The sequence below is a fragment of the Grus americana genome, chromosome 2 (assembly GCF_028858705.1).
Source record: "Grus americana isolate bGruAme1 chromosome 2, bGruAme1.mat, whole genome shotgun sequence".
NCBI lineage: Eukaryota > Metazoa > Chordata > Aves > Gruiformes > Gruidae > Grus > Grus americana.
Window position 1 is genome coordinate 117,357,360 of NC_072853.1, and position 22,590 is coordinate 117,379,949.

The 22,590-nt window shown below is 39.2% G+C and overlaps 1 protein-coding gene across 1 annotated transcript in view; it reads left to right on the forward strand.

Annotated features, from left to right (window-relative positions):
- The window catches only part of EPDR1 (ependymin related 1), a 31,384-nt gene extending 9,868 nt beyond the window's left edge, over window positions 1-21,516 (forward strand). The window contains exons 2-3 of the mRNA XM_054817843.1: window positions 16,097-16,305; window positions 19,163-21,516. Of these exons, the coding sequence (XP_054673818.1) occupies window positions 16,097-16,305; window positions 19,163-19,353 (400 nt within the window). The 3' untranslated portion in view covers window positions 19,354-21,516. The remainder of the gene's footprint in view (window positions 1-16,096; window positions 16,306-19,162) is intronic.
- The last annotated feature ends 1,074 nt before the right edge of the window (window positions 21,517-22,590 follow it).

The window sequence follows — 22,590 nt, forward strand, 5'->3', positions numbered from 1 at the left end:
TTGTACCACAAAAAATGAATAAGGTAAGAATAATTTTTACAATTCTTGCTTTTACTCTGAGAATTTTATTAGCAACATTTCTACAGTCAGTAGGGCTGTTCCCATAACTTAGCAATTACCATATTTTTGCTTTTTCAGATTTTTGGGTTTGGATTTTCATGATTTTCAGAATTTCTGGCATCAGAACGTGAATTTGGCAGGCACTTTCTTCTTGTACAGTGCTCGCACTGTAGTTACTACAGTTTTTCAGTCTTTGGCTACTAAGATTTCATATGTCTCGGGAGCTACTTAGCTATTCATTCCGTGAAAGCCTATTTTGTCCCTTTCATTCCTTATGAAATTTACCATTTCATTCTGGCATCATCCAGACTATATTTTGTGGGCCAAATCCAGCCCAGAGGGAACTTCCATCCAGCCTTCTGCCTTTCCCCACTGAATAGCTCCTTGTTGCTTTAATAATTGTCTGGCACTTGGATCCCCCTGTGTTGCTGCTCCTGTGTCCATGTCAGAGGAGCAGAAGGGACTGGATGCATGGGTTGGAAATTACCACCCCTGTGGGTGAGGGTCAGTGGTATGTGGTGCCTTATTGGAAGAGTAAAGGAAAAGTCACCGGTAATACGTGCAGATGCCACACTGCATGTGTATGGCTTATTTCTTTTGGATATAAAGCAACACAGGGTTGAGTGATCCTGGGACTTTATTAATTTCTTGTCTGACCAAAAAAATCTTTAAGATTTTGGCAGTTAAGATGATTTGGATTGTCAGATTATCACTGATAGATACCAAATTATTCTAAATCTGGAGCTCTGTCTGCATTTTTTTGTAAATAAAAAAAAAGAACGTTTCAAAACTTAATAGCAATATGTGTAGAACTGCATAACTGATTCAACCCACATGTCCCCAAAGAGCCATCTAAAAGCTACAGGTACAAAAGCACGTAAAGTTTCTAGAATTCTGGAAGAGTAGCAAAATCTTGATTGCTGTCTTCTTTTGGATCTTAGAAGGCTGAAATTGTTTTGCTCTAGCTCCTCCCTAAATTATAAACAAAAGCAATCTCTTCATTGCAGTTGAAATAGTCTTTTAATATGAAATATCCAAGAAATGGCTTAACCTTAAGTTCATTATATTCATTTACCCTTCTCAAATGGAAGGTAATATTGCGTATTTACTGGATATCTTATTTTCTACATGTACTATTTATCCTGAGGACAGTTCCTAATGAAATGTGATATTGTGACTGATAGCAAAACAATGCAGAAGACCAAAATTACCACATGTATTGCAACATCCCATATTAAGGTTACTTATGATGAATCTTGTTTCTTTACTCTGTTCAAAAAATAACATTGTAATAACGTTCTGCATATTTACCTTTTGGTCAGTTGAATAGTTCACAAGTAATTCATTCCAAAAATGGTTTCACTGACCCTTATTGATTTTCTTGTGCAGTAACGTGCTCTTCAGAATCTGCTCCTTTATACCTATTGCCAAATATTATTTCATATTTTTGAGTGTATGTTCAAAATTTACTGTCAACTGCTTTACTGGAGTTAGCAGTACAGCAGCAAAGGTTTTATAACATCTGTAACTAATATCCCAGGTTGTCTATTGGGAACAAACTGTTTTCTAACAGATTTTTTTTTTTTTTTTAAGAACTAGCTTACTTTTTCTTAAGGCTTTAATGCAATGAGAAAAAAAAGCCCCGCCAAAACACCTCCACAGAATGGTACCACTTACCAGCAGGATAAAGAAAAAAAAAATCTGCCTTTGTTCTGCTCCGTTCTTATTCTGAGCTTGGGACCAGTTGCAGAGAAAAAAAAGCAGTGTAAGATAGCAATGAGGACAACCACTTACAAGACTTTCTACCGAGGTTTCAGTCTCTGATGTTGCCCCATCTGTTTCATTGTCAGTTCTGGTACTTTCACACTTAGCAAGCCTTATCTTCTGTCCTCCTGTCAGTTCTTTGTGGGAATTCACGGTGAGTTTGCTGCTTCATCTGAAAATCAGATAGCTCAGTAGATAAGAGGGTTCCTAAAAATATGATGTGCTTGGCGTTTGCCATTTATTTTGGTGAAAGCCTACGCAGAAAAGCTGGTGTGAGGCCTGTACAGTGTTTAGCTTCTGAACAGCTGGGAATTTCTCCTTAAGTAGTCTGTCTGCATGGAAACCTGCTGTTTGTATAGATACCTCTTGTTTCAGAAGTTAATGTTTCTGAGGGGGAATGGCCAAATTTTCCCCAGTTTTTTCCAAGGGCAGTTTTGTGCCTGGCAGTGCTAAAGGCTTTTAAACACTCATGTGGGGCACAGAGTTGATGTAGTGAATGCAGCAAAGAAAGATCTCATTTTTCATTCTTTCAGTATCTCCTAATATCATTTGCAACTGTGGTTTTATCATATTCAGATACTTTTCTTGCCAGGAAACTTATGATTCTGCCATACTTTTAGGCAGCCAGCACTGGAAAGTTTACTCATGCTATGTAGTTATGGTAATTCTCAGAGGATGTTTATTATTTGGAAAGCAGAGTTCCATACAGGATGAGGAATTCTTATTACAATTAGTTCCCAAATTAATGTATCACTGTTTAATTAGATCCAGATTTGTTGGCCTACGTCTCCTGTAGAAGAAACACATTTCTTTTTTCTTATCTGTGGTGGCATCTGGGGACTGGGACGCTTCCTTGTGTCATTTTAAATACCTGTGCACAAAAACACACATGGATTTGCGAAGGCAGACTAGTTTGTTACCCTGTGTCCCAGAACAGAATGAAAGGGATAAATTTGGATAATATGCTTGATAAAGATGTGGCGTCTCCTGTCCTTTTTTATAGAGGGGAAAAAGAATTGGGGAGAGTAAAAGGAGATAAGGATGTGAGAGCTGAGACACCCATGGCATTTTGTTTATCACCTTATTATTGAAGAGTGAAAATGCAAGGGACCATCTAACCTCCCTAACGTAGCAGAAGATGAAAGACTTGCTATTTTTTTAACTGATCTTCTGGGCCGCCTGTCTCCAAAATCAAATTTAAGCTTGTAGATATTGATTCTCAATATATTTATATGTATTCTTTGTTTATTGACATATTTATCTTAATTTTTGGTTAGTTACATTGCCTTTAAGAATAGGAGATCTCGCAATGTACATACCTCATAGGCAAGTTATTTTAAGTTCCTGAATCCTTGATGTAAGTAATCTAGTCTTGTGAAGTAGAAAACAGTTGGCCATCAGAGATGGAGGCAGAATTGGGTGTAATTTGGATACGCTCAGGGTACCCGGTCTGTCACATTGGTTGTGCTAATAGAGTCAAGCCAGGTCAAAGTTATGTACAGGCTGGCATGGGGGCACAAGCCGGTGCCTGACGTGCTGCCAAATGTAGGTATCACAACTGCTTAGTTGGAGCCCAGTAAAGGGATCAGTCAATGGTGGGTCAAGTGGGATCTTCTCTCTTACTGTGTTTTGGAAGTCTAGCACATGTCTGAAACACAGTTTGGTTCTCTGGATTTCCCTCCTCTGAAAGAATGGAAAAATTCACTTACAAAGCTTGTGTTATGTCTCTGCAGGACTTGTATTGTAACTGAGATGCTTATATACTGTAGCAATAGTAACTATAAACATTGTTCAATGTGTTCAGTGTCCTTTGGATTATTTTTTTTAACCATGGAAGTGTTCTTTAAATATCCAGTATTCTCCTCCATGTTGGCCTAATGAATTATCTGGTGATTGCAATTGCTATACACCCATTTATAATCAGTCTGGTCTACATAATTTATCCTCCCCAAATATTTGAATGCAGTTTCAGACTGTAAAAATCCACAGATCATTTTTGTGTTTTTGAAAATGTTGCTTAAAATATTATCAAAAGAGGGAGAACATTTCATCATTGCAATATGTGCATGATGTTTGCAAGGAAATTAGTATAGTGCACGAACAAGCATTGAGTATAAAGACAAAAATCTGCTCAGATCATTAGCTCAAACTGTTTATACTGAAGCAGCATATGTAGAAGTTAAGTTTTGTGAGAGCTGATCGTAGCTACCTCCAGCTACTACACCTTCAAGATGTACCTGCTGTGTAGAAGGCTGGGGCAGGCAGTGACAACATGGGGCTTCTTTGTTGGTGCAGAAAGCCTCTTCCATCGTCTGTTCCTCTAGTTGCTTCGGCAGCAAGCCCACTGATCCCAATGGAGGGTGGCTGACTCTGCTGGGAAGGGCTAAAATATATAAAATATAAAAAACATAAAAGAAAAAACATTTTATATAAATATGAAATATATAGATTTATTAAAATATAAATTTATATAAATACACATATAAAATTTTCTTAGAAAATATAAGAAAATATAAAAGCAGTAGCCTTTGCATACTGCCCTGTAAAGCTTTAAGGATAGGGAGGATTTCCAGGGTGAGAAAAGTGATGTATCACACAGGTCTCCCCTTAGGACTTGCTCAAGACTTTGGGCATACCTCCACCCAGATGCTTTTTGTAAGAAGAGGTGGGCAGCAACCGAATCACCATCTTGGCCAGAATGAGTTTCCTCTGCGATTTTTGCTCCTTACCAGCTCCCTCCCTCAGAAATCACTTTCCTAATCCCTGAATGAGTCCAACTACAGGGTTAATGCAATGCAGAGAACCTGGGAGAGCAAGTACCCCAAGAGATACAGCAGACCAGAAAACAAATGCATAGATGAAAATGCTGCAGAGATTTCCCATAAGCGAATTCATTTTTCTGAGTTTCTATACTCTCAGAGTTGTAGGATTTTTGTGAAGTTAACTGTAGCAAATGACTACATAAAAAAGGCTCCAAAGAGGTGGGTTTATGACAAAAAGGTGTTTCAAATAATTTAAGTGTAAAGAGATAAAGGTATTAATTACTTTACCTAAAACCAAGGTCCAGAACACTGTAAAGAAGAGAACAAGAAATATCATGAAAGCCGGAATACTCAAAGTCGGCTTAAACTTGTGGAAATATATTTTGGGGAGTTGAGAGTGCATAAAACATGTTATGTTTGCCTTCCAGCATCTCCTCAGATTGCCCGTTTGAGATAATTTGATAGTTGTGTTAGGTTTTAAACATTCTTCAGCTTTTTTTTTTTTTTTTTTTTCCTTCTAAATGGAACGGCTAATAAACATGTGATCTAACGTCTGTAAAAATCAGTGAAACTTTACTGGTTGCTTTCACAGGGCTTTGGGTCAGGTTAATGTATAATTTTGGAGAAGGAGTTATACAGCCAGATTTATCTCTAATTACATAGCTGGTAGATGGAAATTGTAAACAGTGGCAGTTACATGAGGATCTGCTGTTACGGAGTGGAAAGAACAATTGTCTCTTGACAGCCAGGGGAAACATGAGAGATGGGAGGGAAAATCTGATGGGCAGAAAAGTGATTTCTGCTGATGCACTTCTCTGGGGAGACAATTCAGGAGTTTCTTATGCAGTCTTTGAATAGAAAAAAAAAGTGTCTAGTAATGTTGGGCACCTCAATTTTGCAGTGGTTACAGTGACACATCGAATTTTAGAAAATAATGAATACTGTCGCTCTGAAAATTTGCCCTTTTCAAGTATCTTCATGTTGAACATCCAAAATAGGAAGCTGTTCAAAATCCCTGGTCAGTTTTGAAAATCCAGCCCATTAAATGTATAAAATTACACAGTTAGAAACAGCAAAAACCTACAATATGCAAATATGAGACACTGTGTGAATTTTAAATAATTATAAAGTTATTTGTACTTTAAAAATAAGTGGGTTTTTCATATTTGTTATGGCTATAGGAATGGTAAAATAATTTTGGCCTGTACAAAAGTTCTGAATTCTCACTAATTAAGAAAAGCTCAAAGAAAACTATGGCTCCCTGGCAGTTTATCTATGACACTGGGCTCTGTGTCAGGAAAACACCCCAAAATTACGTAGGCATACCTGTTTGCTAAAGACTCCAGTTTGTATTTGTGTCAGATGCTAAATGGTAAAGCTATTTCTGTCATGTTTTAAGCAGCATGGGTAGTCTAAACATGTTCAATAGGTCTAGTGACCTTTTCCTGAGTAATGGAAAACTTTCAGCTGTGCCAGTGCAGTATAATTATACCAATATTATTTACAGGTCTTGCCCTCCTTGCTACTACTTCTTAGAACTGTCCTTGAATGAAAAATAAATGTGTCAGGTTTTTAATACAATTAAAATGGCTATAAACATTCTTAAAAATAGAGATATATTCTTAGCCGTGCTTATTTTATCTGATTGCTATGTCTTCAGCAACTGTTGTTTCTGTGATGGGCTAACAGATAATCTGTGAAATGGTTCTGCATCAAATACACTAATGTGTACCCTAAAGCAAGTACTTAATAATTTGAAGAGAAAGGTTTTGAAATTCATATTCATCTATTAATTATTTATGTATTTGCAGTTCAGCTGATTTTTAAGAACATACTAAGACCTGCCAGTTTCTTGTGATGCATCATGGATGTTGCTTACGGAAGACTCCTACAAGCAGTATATGTGTGGTGACTGCTGGAAGTCCCCCACAGAAGGCAGAGAAGTTGTGGGTTACTGGACAGTTGTAATAACAAAAAGCACAATAACTCAACAGAGGACCAAAAAAACCCCAGTTTTGTGAAGAGCAATTTTAACAGATAGTTCGACCTTTTAATTATTCCCTTTGAATGCTGAGTATGTATCATTTGAGTCCTATCTCCCCAGTCCTAATTTTAGACAGTATTGGTCTTTAACTTGTTCAGGCACTTAAAACAATGTGATGGTGTAATTAGGGTTAACTGTAAAAGTGAACAGAGCTGAGGATCATCAGTGTGCAGGAGACGGCACCATCCCTCCAATCCCCAGGCTCCCCGTGTGAAATAAGATGGAGGCTCATCCCCCTGCTGAGACTCCTCAGAGAGGATGCACAGTTGCCACCGTTGCTTTTGAGAGGTCTCAGAAAGTGATTCCGAAAAGGTTGTTGAGCACCTTCGGGCAGGTAGCAGTGTCAAGGATCCAAGTCATAGAACTGATAATATCAGGACTAATTGATTAAGCTTGTCTGTTACCAGTAAAGATGAGCAGTCATCAATATTCTCTAATCACCTACGTGTAAGGCTGGGAAGGTCTGTGAGCTGCCATGTAACCTGTTCCTCCATCCCAGAGAAGCAAAGCTGTATTTGGGATGTCTCTGACCCCTGGTTTTTTTACCAGTTCTTCTAAAAGCTGGAGCTTAAGAAGATTCCATGGAAACCTGCAGCACTTACACATACAGATGTTTTCAGAGGATCTCACTTAAACCTTCCTTGCTGACAGTGACACTGTTTTCTTCCAATGCTACCTTCAGGTAACATGGAAAACAATTGGTATTCTTTTTTTAGCTTTTTATATACTGGACAGCTTATCATGTGTCCTACCTCAGCCTTCCTTTTGTAGACTAAACATGCCCAGTTTCTTCATAGGTCCTGTTTCTGCAACATCACACCATTCTTGCTGTTCTCTGGACTATATCCAGTCTGTTTATCTGTTCCCTTAAGGGCGGCATCCAAAACCAGGAACAGCATTACCGCTCTGACCTCATCACGGCTAAGCAGAACAGAATAAGTGACCTCCCTAATTGTCCCAGAACTGTAAACTTGCCTTTCTAAATGATTACTGTGTACTGTACCACATCTCAATGGATATGTGTTCAAATGCCATTTGCTTTACAACCATGGAGCAATTAACATTTGTCCCTAATGATACGTTCTACTCTCACACAGACATTCCCTTCTTTCCCGCAATTCTTTTATTTTGCACACTTTCAGTCAGATCCACCTGGACTTTTATCTCACCAACTCTTTGTATTTGAATCCAGTCATTAATTTATGCACTCGGCAAACAGTATTATTTTTGATGATAGCTGCTGAAGGAAGAAGAAAAAGACCTGCACAAAGACTTCTGGATGAACTGAGGAAGTTATTTTTACACTGGAGGTGGGGAGGGAGAATGAAGTGCAGTGCCAGAACTTCAGGTTGCATTTATTTCCAGTGAAGTGAATCTCCATCCTTCGCAAAGTTTATTTAAAAATAAGCTATACTCAGATCTTTGGATAAAGATGTTAGAAAGTTAAAGTGTACTTAGCTGTCAAACTGTGTTTTCTGATTATCCTAGCTGGCCTGACTTCCAAACTCCCTTGAAAATAGACCTACTGTTTTTTATTTTTTACATCGGACAGATATCTGAAAGACCTGAATCATCCCTCTTAAGGAAATCATTGCAGATGGAAGGTGGAAATCATTACATCTTTGGGCAGTAATCTAGTACAAGCACATATCCTCACAAATTTTTCCAGGGAATATTCCACCGTGAAAGAAAAGTTTGCTCTATCAGAATAGGGACCTACTCCCCATCTGTTCCAAAGGGCAATCTGTTCCTCAGACTTCTTCGTGATTACTTGTTATACAGGAATGCATGCTGAAACTGGCCAAGTATATGCGTGATGGGATTTACAATCTCAATGAAGAGCAATATAGCTCTCCTGAATTTCGTGTCGTCCCTGTTCATGGTATCTGAAGATCCTTCTCTGTTTATGCATAGAAGTTAAGATGTGTAAGAAGCTGCAGTGCCTAGTCCTAGCTGAAAAATTGGTGTGTATTTTTTATTATGCTTTTGTTCCAAATTAAGTGCCTGGAAGAGGGAGATTGTTTAAGTTTAGTTATTTGTGATTAGGGACCTCAATTTGCTATGCCTTTCTGATGTGTAAAAGAGGTATTAGGACATTGGGGCAGAACTAATATCCAATTTAATATCTCTGAACCTGATTCAGAGAAAAGGGTGAAAACTCCAGATAAATCTGACAATTAAAGGTAAAATTAAAAACAGGAACACAGGTGTGGTTTGGTTTTTTTTTTAATTGCTTTGTTTTTTTCTTTCTGGAGATACTCTCAATCATTGTAACCCTGATTTTTCTGGCGCTCTCTACATGTTAAATTTCTGCTTCATTTTTCTTTCATTTTTCCAAGTTCATAGAGTGCCTTAATGTAATTGCACACTCAGAAGAGCATTTCCACATCTCAGTTTTGAGCATCCACTCTTTCAATCGAGTTATTTATTTCCCTTCTTTATATAACACAAAGAGGATGAGAAATGTAATAAAAAAATGGTAATGTACCTCTATAATTTCCCTCTTATTGTTCTGTCCTTCCTAAGATCTTTAGTATATACTGAGAGACAAATCCTGGACTTCCTCATTCTTTTTGGTCTCCTCTAAGCTCTGCTGGAATTTTCCAGTATCCTTTATTATTATTAACCTACTCAGGGCAGCAAGATCTTGCGGTACTAGTCTTTTTTACAAACCCAGAACAGGAAAATAATCTTCAGCCTCAAGTATATTTTGATATCATGTGGCTCCACTGGTATATACCATATTCCCTAGGAGGTGATTGCATTGATACACTGGAAAGCATTATGGTATTCTGGCTACATCTTCCTTTCCTTTCCTTTTGAGCTATGCCGTTGTCTACCAAGGGCTCCGATTCGCGAATATGCCATTACTTAGCAAAACACACAGATGCTCTCTATTAAGGAAAGTGCATCTTTTAGCCTCTTGCAAAACACGACTCCCTTAAACACGATGCTTTATTGTTTTCCAGAATTTCAACTTCAATTAAAATGCATTGTTTTCAGGGGTTCAACTTGGTGGATCAGACATCGTTATGGAGTGTCAAATAGCCAAAAAAGGACAGCAACAGAAACAGCATTCTTGCTGAAGAATTTAATTTCCCTTAGTATTTGCTAAAGTAGCTAATCTAATTTATGGGAAAAGAATTAAAAGAATAAGACATTGCATAAATTTTTAATTGAGTTTTGTAATTAGTATCACAAAAATATGTCATCCTTTAGCTAGTGTAGCTTTGACTTTCCAGCCCTCGATTCCTATATTTAAGGTTTTCTTTCTACACAAACTTCATAATTAACAGGACTTAAACTGCCTAATTTTCTCTGCTTTGGAAACTGGTAGTGCTGCAAAGTTCCTCATGTACCTTGGTAATTAGATACCTGATACAGGGTGCTTGGTTGCCTTGAATAAAAAAAGGCCTTTACAATCTGTGAGTGATTTAAGTCAGACTAAAAAATACTGCTTTTACACAATATCAGGTTACATTTTGTGTCGCATGTATTTGCACAATACTGTATTTGTACAATATACCATAGTCCAGCACCACTGCCAAACATGTGAGATCAAATATGGTAAATTACTGTTGTTGTTGAGGTCTGATACACCAGAAGAAAAACACAAGTCTGAAATTACCGAAAACTTCATGGGAAAGAGGAAAGGAGTTCCCAGAAATATACTGAAAAACGAATGCTTCTCAATTCTGAAATGAGCTTGCCAGAGCTTTCCAAAAGCAGATGAATGTTCTTGACCTGATGAGTGTTTATCAACTGTCTGCGTGTCTGCTCGGCAGCTTTGCTCCCTTGAAAATATTCTTAATCTAAAGAGCTGAGAAAATGAGCTTTTGTAGTCATCCTTCTAGTAAAGGTTCCCATTCTCCCAGTCTTCAATAAGAAATGTGTGAAAAAAAAGTGGTATTGTTTTGAAAATTTTGTGGGGTATATTATCAAGAGGATACAAGATAACTCAAGAATTACATATTTGGATGTACCTGTCTATGCACACTAGAACGGGGAATTTGGTTGGGGTATTTTCTGTGAAATTTCTTCTAGTTAGAAATGTTTCTAACTTCTTTCACAGTGTTTAAAAATGCCTTTTTAGAAACAGAACCAGTAAAGAAGTAATACCACAAAAGCAGACAGATGTTTCAAGCTTTCAGTTAATCTCAAAAGAGAAAGCAAAGTTAGCTTTGGAATAATTGCAGCGACCTCAACTTGATATCTTAAATATCAAATACTGTTCCCTGCTGAGTAATAAAATATCTCTGATACAAATCATACATAAAAATTTGCTTTAATTTTTCAATTGCTTTATAATAATTACTAGGTAATATAAGTCCTGGCTAATGCGAGTGTGAGTTTTAAGGATACAATAGCTGCACCTGGGAAAACTGAATGAACAGGTTAAAGCCCTGGATGCATGAAACCCCATATGTCTTCGCAGGAAAGGAAAGTCTGTTTTACAAGAACCATTTTTCCATTGTTTTTGGGGGCAGGAATTGAGGTTTTGTTTTTTGTGAATACAATGCCTTGCACAACTGATTCTTGATCCCTGATTAATGTCTCTTCACTGCTACAGCAATCAAAAAACAAGTAACATAAAGGCATTTTAAGGCTCTAGTACTCTAAGTTACTTGTCCAAAGCCACAGAGTGAAATGATGCAGAGCCAGATTTAGCACACAAGGAATTTCTTTTACCCAGCCTCAGCCTCAGACCATTATTTTGCTTCTCTCTAGCAAATGACCTTGTCTGATGTTCTTCAATACATCACGCGGGTCTTGGCATGCCGCTGCCAGCACCTCTGCTCCTCTGAGTCACCGTGAAGGCAGTTGGACAGCAAGCAGCTCCTTCCTTCTAGGTTTGATGCTTGCGAGGAAGCCTTCAGAAGTGCAGAAGTAAAACCTGGGAGTCACGCAGATGTGTTAGGTGACGGGCAGGCTAGCATACTTCAGGACTGGCAGCTGGGAAGGATCTCTGCATAGGGCACTTTTTGGCAGGCAGTGGTGCAGACTGAGTACCCGAAACAGAGCTGATAGCATGGTCTCGAGTCTAATGACTTTTTTCCTGACAAATATTAAAAAACAATTAATTGTTCTGAATTGCATTCATAACATGCAGAACAGTAATCCATTCATAAGAGAAGTCATTAGATAAGTTTATTTTGGTTTCAGTCATTTATGAGGGTCCAAGAGTGTGTCTCTTTTACCTGGGCTGTCTCCTGGGAGGCACCTCTAACCATCTCCCCAAATTTCAGGAGGAATCTCCAAGGTAGGACGATATTTGGATGCACACCCACTCCTCACAGCGTGTCCTCAATGCAAGTGCTTCACCTTGTGATTGTGTGGGCATGGTATTCTGCCCTTGCATTGAATTCAGATGGTCTCTTGTTTGGAAAAATACTTTCCTTAGGTTGGGAGAAGAGAGTACCAAACACAACGTGTATCCCACCTGTCTGACATGATTACTTCCAGCAGAGTCAATGGAATTATTTGTGCGGGGTATGGTCCAGTGTTAAGAAATCCTTTAAAGCATAGGAGCAAAAAACATGTGTGCGTCTTCATGTGCTGGAATTTATCCATGTTCAGGCACAGACAAAGGGAGTATTAAGCACCATGAGAGAGTCCCATTAAGGGCATAGTGTGCAAAGGGTGTGAGGCATAGGACAGGGTGGGATGGAATAGGATAGAAAAGGAAGGGAAATAATCTCAGTCAGGCAAGTAGGATAACTTGTCCAAGTAACTTCTCCAAATCTCTTTGAAGGTGCCCAGTGAACAGGTTGGGAACTTTCTTGGAGTTACAGTTTAAGAAATGAAATTATTGTAAAAATAATGTTAAGGGTGGGCACAGGCTGCAAATATGTTACTTTTTCTGAAAAAACAAACAAATTAAAAATAATTTCCTCTTCTATTTCTTTGCCAAGACCTATTTTCAGGACTCTCTGCTTCCCCTCAAGCAGCCAATGAAATCTCAGGCACCTAAAACAAATAGAAGCAGTATACTTAGGGCTTGGCTGGTAAAAAAAAAAGAGGAAATTATTTTTAAAATATTTTGCTTTAAAATATGCTAGATTGTAATTTTTATATTCATGCACATTTTGTTATTAATTTTGGCTGGTAAATAGTTCTCTTTATAAAACAACTTAACCATTCACCTTTCATATGCAGTTAAACTCAGATCCTGTGTAATCTTAGATTTCTGCACTTGCTATTTCCAGGACACACACAGGAACAATTCTCTGTAAAACTTGGATGCGAGGTACATCCAGGTTGAATACTGACAGTGTAAATCTTGTTCACTGCTTACGCAGCGCTGCCCTGCACAGTGAGTAGAGCCACACTCTCTGCAGTTCTCATCTCATGTGCGTGCCACCGTAGCAGCTGAGTTCATCCCAGCAGCGCATCAAATTGTACGACTGGTGTCTGTTCCACATGTGTTCACTCTGCTTCTCCCAGAAGCAAAAGTGTAGGTGGCAGAGCCTCTTGGTCTCCAGAATGGGTGCTACAGAGGTGCTTAGTGATGAGTTTGATTTGTTTGGATATTTCTAATTCTTGTCATTGTTGTTGCTTTATAATGCACATCTTGCTGTCTGCATGGAAGATGGCAAAGTCAAGAAAGTAGGTGGGTTTGGGTTGTGGCCCACCTTCTGCAAGTATTCAGGCCATCTATTGAAGTCACAGTGGCTATCCATGTGCTGAAAGTTAAAAACGTGCATATGTCAGATTGAAGTTTGAACTACTGTTTCACTTGACTAAAGGTGGCATGTGTCCCTCATGCAATTATATCAATTCTCAGGTTGCAAAATTTAGAACAAAAGATATTTATTCCATGAAATAATTTCTAAAGGAAAGGATAAGGGAAAAGAAAACGTGAAAAAAATATTGTTAAAAATGCAAATAAAATTTCTGTGTAAAATAAGTTTTAAGTAAGGATTTAAAATTAAAAAAAATTAATTGTTGAAATTTTATTCCCAGTAGTTTGTAATGCTTTGCTAATACATTGCTTTTTTGTTCTTTCACAAAATGACGGTATCATCACTCACTCAAACACATTGATAGACTCATCTGTAAGGCATTCCCCATCCCACTTTTATGGGAGCTACTGGGCAGCCAGCTGAACAGTAGTCGAGTTGTTAGAGCCCGGTTGCAAGCACATAAGTAAGTGTATTTTAGTGGTCTTGTGAGTATGTTCTCTGGACTGAGCGTGATACAAAAGTTTTTTATGTCCTTACGTGGTCACAGGCTTGGGTTTACCTAAGGAACCAGTTTATATATACTGAATTTTTCAGTAGCATATCATGACTGTGGAGTCATTGCCTTTGACTAAGAAAATGTCAGGCAAGTTTAGGTTGCTACGAGTCATCACAAAAGCAGGAATATTTTAAGATATGGGCAGGAGAATGATTTACCATGGGGAAGCTAATAAATAATCTTGCAGCTTGTCAGCCTCTCTGTGTGAGTCTTGTTAATGTGCGAGAAGTTCCCGGTGACGGACTTCCTCATGGAAAGTGGGATACGCTACTTGCCATATTGTGCAAGGTTGTGCGTGAGGGGTATGCCCCAGCTTACCTCGAGTCAGCCTTCTTGTCCCCTTTTACATTCTTCGTCACCGTTCAGTTTGGCTACTGCCATTTAGCCTGCCTACATTTCCACGCATACTGGATAAAGAAGTGATGGGAATGTTGCTCAGATGCTTTTAACCATGGTTGGACACTTCTCATAGTGCAACCTTTAAATGCCTCTGTGTCAGTGGTGGGTGAAGTGATTCCTGTCTGATGCAATTGTATAGTGCAACAATTAAAACTGTAAATTGTTTTGTTGTAAGCCCTATTTTATGTAAACTTTACATCCTCCCCAAAAGAATGTGAAGACTGCAAAGAGAAACATGCAGGAGTTGGGAAATACCACAGTGAAGGTCCCCTCTTGCTTTTGTGTATCGCCTCTGCAATTACATGGATTGTGCATTGTTTTCCACCAGCTTCCTGTCTTGCTGACGGCACAGGATGAGTACTGTTAGGGGCTAGCATCAGGGTTGTGAAGTGGAAGATGCCACTGTCCAAAGGACATCCAAGCCTTTTTTTTTTTTTTTTTTCAGGAAATGGAGACAGCATCATGCATGAGGGAAGGAAGTACAGATGGAAAGAGACGCTATTACACATGAGCAAGATGAAGCTGTTTGAGGGAATTAATACCACCCCTTCCTTTTGTCTAGAGTCATTGCATAGCAGTAGACTGTAGCTAAATATTTGAGCTGAGATATTCACAGGAAGCCTCTAATAATGAGTGCACAGTTTTGGGGGGTTTAGAGAGTGACTCCTGTCTCTCCTTTGCAAAAGGTGCAGAGCACACATGAGGATGCTTTGAGTTGTGCTTTGAGCAACTCATCATCTGATTGATAATGCTACGTACCCTGGAGAAGTTAGGCCTCTGGTGTTTCTGGCTGCGTATTCAAAATCATCTGATACCTCTGATAATTTTGATTTCAGTTTCTGTTTTTCTCCCCAGTTATAAGGTAAGGATCATATCGCCTCTTTTTTCTAGGTATGGAAGCAAAGTCACAGTGTTCGTGGTAGACCCAACTCCTATAACTAGTTACTAGATGAAAATGTCCATGAAGAGGTTTATCATCTCTCCTCAGAGCAGCGTTTGGTCACTTCATACTCTGTAGAAGATTGCTTTTAAATCCTTATTAACTATCCATTTTGTTGACCTCACCTTCTGGCCTCTTAAGCTCATTGATCTCCACACCTCTCCTTATCTCTGCCTTACTCTTTTGCTCCTCTGCTTTCTCCTTTCACTGCTTCTTTGAGTCTGATGGCTTCCAGAGAGAAACTTTGCTATTAGGAGGGAGACCCTCTCAGTTCTGCACTTCAGAACATGTACTTCCCCCTTCAGTGGCATGTCCCACTAAGCTACATGGGTTTCCATGGAGGAGCATCTGTGAGGGTGGCAGATACCACATCTGACCAGCACAGAGAAAGGCTCTACCACAGTCATGGGGAACTGAATCTGTCCAGCCTATGCAAGCAGATTTTTTTCAAAGGCTTATAACTTAGCTGAATCTGGGCACCTTTTAATAAAAAAACTTTTCCCTTGCCAAATTTGAAGTCATTTCTCCAAAACATGGGAGTACTAGAGCTTTTTAATGAAACAGTTATTAAAAAACAAAACAAAACTAGGAATAACAACATGTTTTTCTCTCAGTTGTTCGCAGAAAAGTTGTTCTGTTGTTCTCAGAAATGGCTGAACCAGTTCAGCCTAATTTATTTATTTTGGAAAGAGTCAGCTGAGACAAACTTTCAGCATGGGAAATTTCAGCCCAACTGGTTAGCCTTTCTCAAAATTTGGCAAAGTTTAATGCAAGTGAAAATGGGCTTATATTGAGAAGTCAAAGGCAAGCTTACTTGTCAGTAGTGCTCCTTGCTTAGTATAGAAAGACTCTAAATATTAACTGGATATTTTTTTTTTTATGTTTCAGATTCTTTGAATATATATTACTCTATAAAGATGCAGTGATGTTTCAGATTGAACAAGTTACAAAGCTTTGCTCTAAGATTGCTCTGACAGAGCCATGGGATCCATATGATATTCCTGCCAATTCAACTTATGAAGATCAGTACTACATTGGGGGACCTGGAGATGAAATTATGGTACAGGAATGGTCTGACAGAAAACCAGCCAGGAAATGTATGTGCATGCTTTTGTTTCATCTTAATAATAATCATTGTCTCTGATACCCAGGGAAAAATAAAATTATTCATGTTTAACCCCAGCTTTCCGTATCTCTATAAAGTCTGCTGGAAGAAATAATAAGTATACCCTGTGCACAGCATATCATTTTATTATGAATGCATTTTATTAAGAGAACGTTTCATGTCTCAGCAGGATCAAATATCTCCAAAGGACTTGATTTAGTTCCTATCATACAGATTTTGGCATGGAACAGCATCATTTGGCATCTGAATCCAGCAGCCTGCATCCAAAATTTATCTGGAGAAGCACTGGTAATGTAGTTAGGGGCACACTCAAATTAGAGTGTGCATAATAGAAACAAAGCAGGTATAATTGTGTGTCTACACACTACTATCAAACATTACCATAGAATACATCCAATACATGGTTCTGCAGGAATAGACATCCTTAATATGCACCTAAGTTTTGTTTTCCGCTATGCTAGTAAGAAACATCTGCTTGCAAGGCTTAGTTCTGCACTTGGCAGCTGAACACCTGCATCATAAAAGAAAGTAGGATGAATTTTCCAAGGTAAAATATGTTACATTTTGGATGCATAGCAGTTTATTAGCTCATTGGCTTCAATTTCATCTATGGTTTACTGATGACCCAGACAACTATAAAAATAATTTTAAAACCTCCATTAAATTTATTACATTATTCAGCTAATGCAATACTTATGGTTATAGACACCTAATATATAGGCTGGTTATGAACCTGAGTATTTAGCCAGGGTAAAATATTTCTTTCTTGAATAAAAGTAGAAAGAATGTAGTAGAAAATGAAGGATAAGATCGTTAGACCTCTGTAACTAGGTCGATATATTCTCTGGTATTCTACAAGTGGCAAATTATCACTTACTCCAAGAATTTTGTTTTTCAGATCCAGTATTTTTGGAACTTATATGGAACTTAATATCCAGATACATTCAGTTAATGATGTGTGATTTTTGTCCTGTAGTATTTTGTATCTCCAGTGCTCTTCTGTATGATCATCCATAAAAAAAAGTCTTAAAATTCTCTACCCATCCACCTTTCAGCTAATATTGGCTCGGATTCTAGAAATTATATTTCTGTTAAAATTATAAAGGTTTCAGTGGAGATACAGGCTTCCTTGGTAGCATCATATTTTACATAATTTTTTATTCAAAATTCTGATAGAAGACTTGTTGAGGAAAAGAAGCCTCCATTTCTGGATACTCAAAATCAAACTCATTGAGGTCAGAACGTTTTTGGTATATTAGGATGCCCTGGAAAGGTATGTTCAGATATTGCTCAACTTGCCACCCTTTCTTTAGATACTGTATGTGTGTCTCATGTCACAGCTTATCTATTTCTGATAATGTGATTGTGGTACAGTGTTTGACACAATACCAGAAGGACAGAAGATAAGTGTGTTTGCTGCTAGGCAAGAGAAAATAAGACTCCTTGGGACTGGAAAAAATTGTTACAGGCGTCCCTCAGAGGAACTGATTTATGATTGCAGTAGATAATTTTGTATTTTAACCTCATGAGTTTCTGCTATCAAGAGATTTGAAATACATAAAACAACTGGATGAAGTGGTGTATGATGGAAGAGGTAAAGAAAGATCACAGAAGAGGTGCATGGGGTTAATAAAAGAGATTTAAAAGTGAAGGATATTCAAAGGAAACCACCTTGATGTTTTTGACAAAAGAAATAGCATAGTGGTGAAAGCAGAGGTGATGGCAGAGGGTGAGGGTGAAAGGGAGTGAGGGAACACCTCTGAGATAAGCATGTCGTGGAATTAAACTGAACTTAAAAAACAGGGACAGACTTCCTACATCACATAGGTGGAGGAGATCTGCGTTGAGCGTAGTCTTGAAGTAATTAATGAATGGGTAGAAATATTTGAGAGGAACAGAAATTAAAAAACTTAATAATGATATGAATAGATGATGGTAAACAGATGGAATGAGTTAAAAGAAGAGATGGAGGCACTGGAGTTGTATTTGGGAATGTTCCTGTTCTAATGAGACAAACCCTCTGGGCTTGAGACAGTGAGATGGAAAAAGATGAAGCAAGGTCGCGTTTATTTGGATTAAAGATGTGGTGAGTATCATCAGTGTAAGAATGACAGTTAAGATTATAGAGGACCAAAAGCTGTGGAAGCAAGATACTATGGCTGTCAGTTCTGGTGCAGAGGAGTCTCCAGCACAGCAGTGGACAAGTGCTTCATTGGGTAGGTGAGTGCAGAACTTCCTGTGCACAGGGAGGAATTGGATGTTCCGTATAGTTGGGGGGACTAAGTGTTTTAGAGTGGCTGTGTTGAGGGCCAACATTGTGAAATGGACCACAGTTTTTCAGTAATCACACCTTTCAACTTGTCAAGAACGGAGTGTAAGGTGAAATGTCCCCGTGCTACCCAAGCTGATGGCACCAAAATGTGCCTTCTGGGAAAACAGAGCATTTCATTGTTTTACTGGTGAAGTGAGTAGGTGCTGACATCAAAGTGGCATGAGAGATGAGAGAAATCAGACTTGTGCAGAACACAACTGCAGTGACAGTCCTTCAGTAGAGGTATACTTGAAAGGTGACATGCCAATGCCATGACGGTATCATGATTTGAAATGTGCTTGACACCAACAGGTTGAAGATCATTGTGGCGTCCAGAGTATACTAGTTTTGTGTGTGTGGCCTTTCTTGGTGTTGCCATGCATATATACAGAACTATGGACATTTCCAGCCTATAGACTTTGCTTGAGTAATGGCCATTTTTTGACTGACATCATTGTGATGCATTCATTCATTCATTCTTGTCATCTAAAGCAGTCGCATTTCTGCTTGGTTACAGTGGAATCCTGGGTCGGCGTTTACACAGTCAAAGACTGTTACCCAGTACAGGAAACCTATACGAAGAACAGCAGCGTGACAACCTCCACTCGCTTTTTTGATCTACAGCTGGGCATTGCCGACCCTTCGGTGTTTACCCCACCCAGCACCTGCCAGACAGCCCAGCTGAGGAAGATGAAAGATGAATGCTGATTATAGACATTGGCTGCCCCGGGCAAACAAATATTAGCCAAGAGGATGGTTATTAATAGTCAGCTGCTGACGTCTAACCTGATTTTTCAAGCTTATTGTTGCTCTTTTGGGAATTGTAAGTTTTCACTTGAAAGAGAACATAAACATTTAACTGAGTAAAATATGTAACACAAAAGATCTCTTTCATCATATTAATCTGTTCAGTGATGCACTTGCAGTATTATATAGTTACCACTAAGATAATATTTATAGATACTATTTATTTAAGCTGTGTCTGATTTTCCTTTTGCAAAGGCTTCATTATTTGTTTTTTCAAGAAGACAAAGCATAAGCAGACTGCAATAAGGGTAACATCTACAAGGAAAAGCTAGATTTTGTTGTTGTTGTTACTTCTGGGGACTCGAGGGAAGAGGAAATGTGTCCTGGGTAAGACCTCATCCCTAACTGAAAAATACCCCGTTTTAAACAATGTACATCAAAAGTATGGAAATTCGTTCTCTTGGTTTTGTTTTGCTTTGTGGTTTTGTTTTTTCTTTCTGCCCTTCAGGAAGGTTGTAGTCTAATGTTTGAGCTGATTTTTTCTTTCTGAAAAGAAACTGGGGGAGCTGTATTCATGTAACGCTAGCTGACATGCAAAAAATACTTTTCTGTTTCTTGGAAGAATGGCATGAAAGGAAGGCAAGGAGGGAGAGGGACACCCCCAAAAAAGTAAGCCAAAGTTTTCTTGTATTTACTACACTTTTGGTGAAGCGTTCCAGTAGGGTGTGATGAGACATTTGTCAGTCATATTTTACTTTAGCACCCAGTTTTCAAGGCAATACTAGTTTTAACCTATGCAAAGAGATTAAGAGGTACTGCACTCTAAATGGCTTTAATATTTTGTAACTATTTTCAAAAGTCCTTACTCAAAGAGTATGGAAACACCTTTATAATTCCAGGTAGAAGCGAGAAAAAAAAAAAAAGGCCGTTTTTAGTGCGTAATTAGTAAAGGCGAAATCAGCGTTCACACAGTGCCTGGTGATCTGGATGGAGTGAAAGACAGAGCTGTGTGACCGGCGTGGGGAGGTGGGAGGAGGAATGGGAGGGAGAGGGAGAGGTTTTAGATGTCTTCTGTCTGGTGTGGCTGCAAGGCACTGCAATGTAAGCAGAAATTACAATCTTGCTTTCTTTTGCACCCACTCCATTGATGCCTGCCATATCTTCAGCCAGCATTTCAAACCTTATCATCGCCATATCCTTTTCTGGTGGGCAGAGTGAAAGTTTCTGTAAAGGAAATAAATAACCAAAACAAGAACGGGAAGTGCACATATTTTGCTTTAGAAAATTCAAACCAAATCTTCATGCACCTTCAGGCCCTCAGAAGTGTGGAACGGTGATGGGCTTTGCACTTTTACCAAGTTAATTGGTTTATTCTGTAAGTCTAGGCATGCATTTTATTTATTATTTGCAAATAGTTTTAAAGCCAGGTTCTTGACTTTTACACGTGTTGGGAGTAGTTTCCTCCAGAAGTTGTCTGGCTGAAAACAGTGCAACGCAGTGAAGTTTGGTGTGGTTTTGGGCAGTTATCAAGTTCTGTTGCTTCCTCAGTGGCTGCTGGACTCTTCCCCCACAAACAGATTTCTTTTTCAGGACAACTTTTAGTGAAGAGAAATGATCCATTTTGACAGTGATAGGAAGTCCTGCATAAATAGGATACATAATTTACTGGCCAATAGTACTATATTTGACAGCAAACTGAAAGCCTGCACCATTTCTGGAGGAGAGATGCTGGGCAGGCTTTTAGTGCTTTGTATTCTCATAGCTTTTCATACGTAAACAAGTGGTACAGTGGTTATTTTGCTTTCACAGTTGTGGTCAGAATGGCATTTTACTTTGCTTTGTGCCTAATGAAAGCATATACACATACCTGCTAAAATTTAGGTAGTTCATTAAAAATTTTCTCTCGGACATGACCATTTCACTGAAACATGCTAGTGGAAAGAAGGATTGGGTTTCCTTAAATTTAGAGTGCATTTAGTCTGTACTCGCCTTCTGTATTTTTTGTGAAAACCTAAATGCTAACTGCATATTGTTTTCATTAGGGCAATGATTAACATGCATTTCTTAATATCTGTGTCTTGTTAGAATCTGGAAAATATAATAAATCTGGCTAGCAAACATGAAGCTGTGGTACCGTATCATTTGGGATGACTTTGTTGTGGTAGCTCAGATAGTTGAGTAATCAGGGTGTATTATGTTTTTGCTGACAGTGATATCATTTCTAGCAATAACGTTAAATGTTCCTTTAAATATGAATTTGCAAAAGTCTGGTACACAGAAGTCCTTTAAAAATGTTCATAGAGTCATAGAATGGTTTGGGTTGGAAGGGACCTCAAAGATCATCTAGTTCCAACTCCCCTGCTACGGGCAGGGACACCCTCCACTAGACCACATTGCCCAAAGCCCCATCCAACCTGGCATTCAGCAATTCCAGGGATGGGGCCTCCACAACCTCTCTGGGCAACCTGTTCCAGTGCCTCACCACCCTCACAGTAAAGAATTTCTTTCTAAAGTCTAAATCGACCCTCCTTCAGCTTAAACCCATTACCCCTTGTCCTGTCACTACACTCCCTCATAAACAGTCCCTCTCCATCTTTCCTGTAGGCCCCTTCAGGTACTGGTAAGCTGCAATTAGATCTCCCTGGAGCCGCCTTTTCTCCAGGCTGAACAATCCCACCTCTCTCAGCCTGTCCTCATAGGAGAGGTGCTCCAGCCCTCTGATCAGCTTCGTGGCCCTCCTCTGGACTCGCTCTAACAGTTCCATGTCTCTCCTGTACTGGGGCCCCAGAGCTGGATGCAGTACTCCAGGTGGGGTCTCACAAGAGCTGAGTAGAGGGGCAGGATCACCTCCCTCGACCTGCTGGTCACACCTCTTTCGATGCAGCCCAGGACACGGTTGGCTTTCTGGGCTGCAGGGACACATATCTGGGTCACGTTGAGCTTCTCATCAATCAACACCCCCAAGTCCTTCTCCTCAGGGCTGCTTTCAATCCATTCTCCCCCCAGCCTGTAGTTGTACTTGGGATTGCGCTGACCCACGTGCAGGACCTTGCACTTGGCCTTGTTGAACTTCATGCGGTTCACACGGGCGCACCTCTCCAGCCTGTCAAGGTCCCTCTGGATGGCATCCCTTCCCTGCAGCGTGTCGACCACACCACACAGCTTGGTGTCGTCGGCAAACTTGCTGAGGGTGCACTC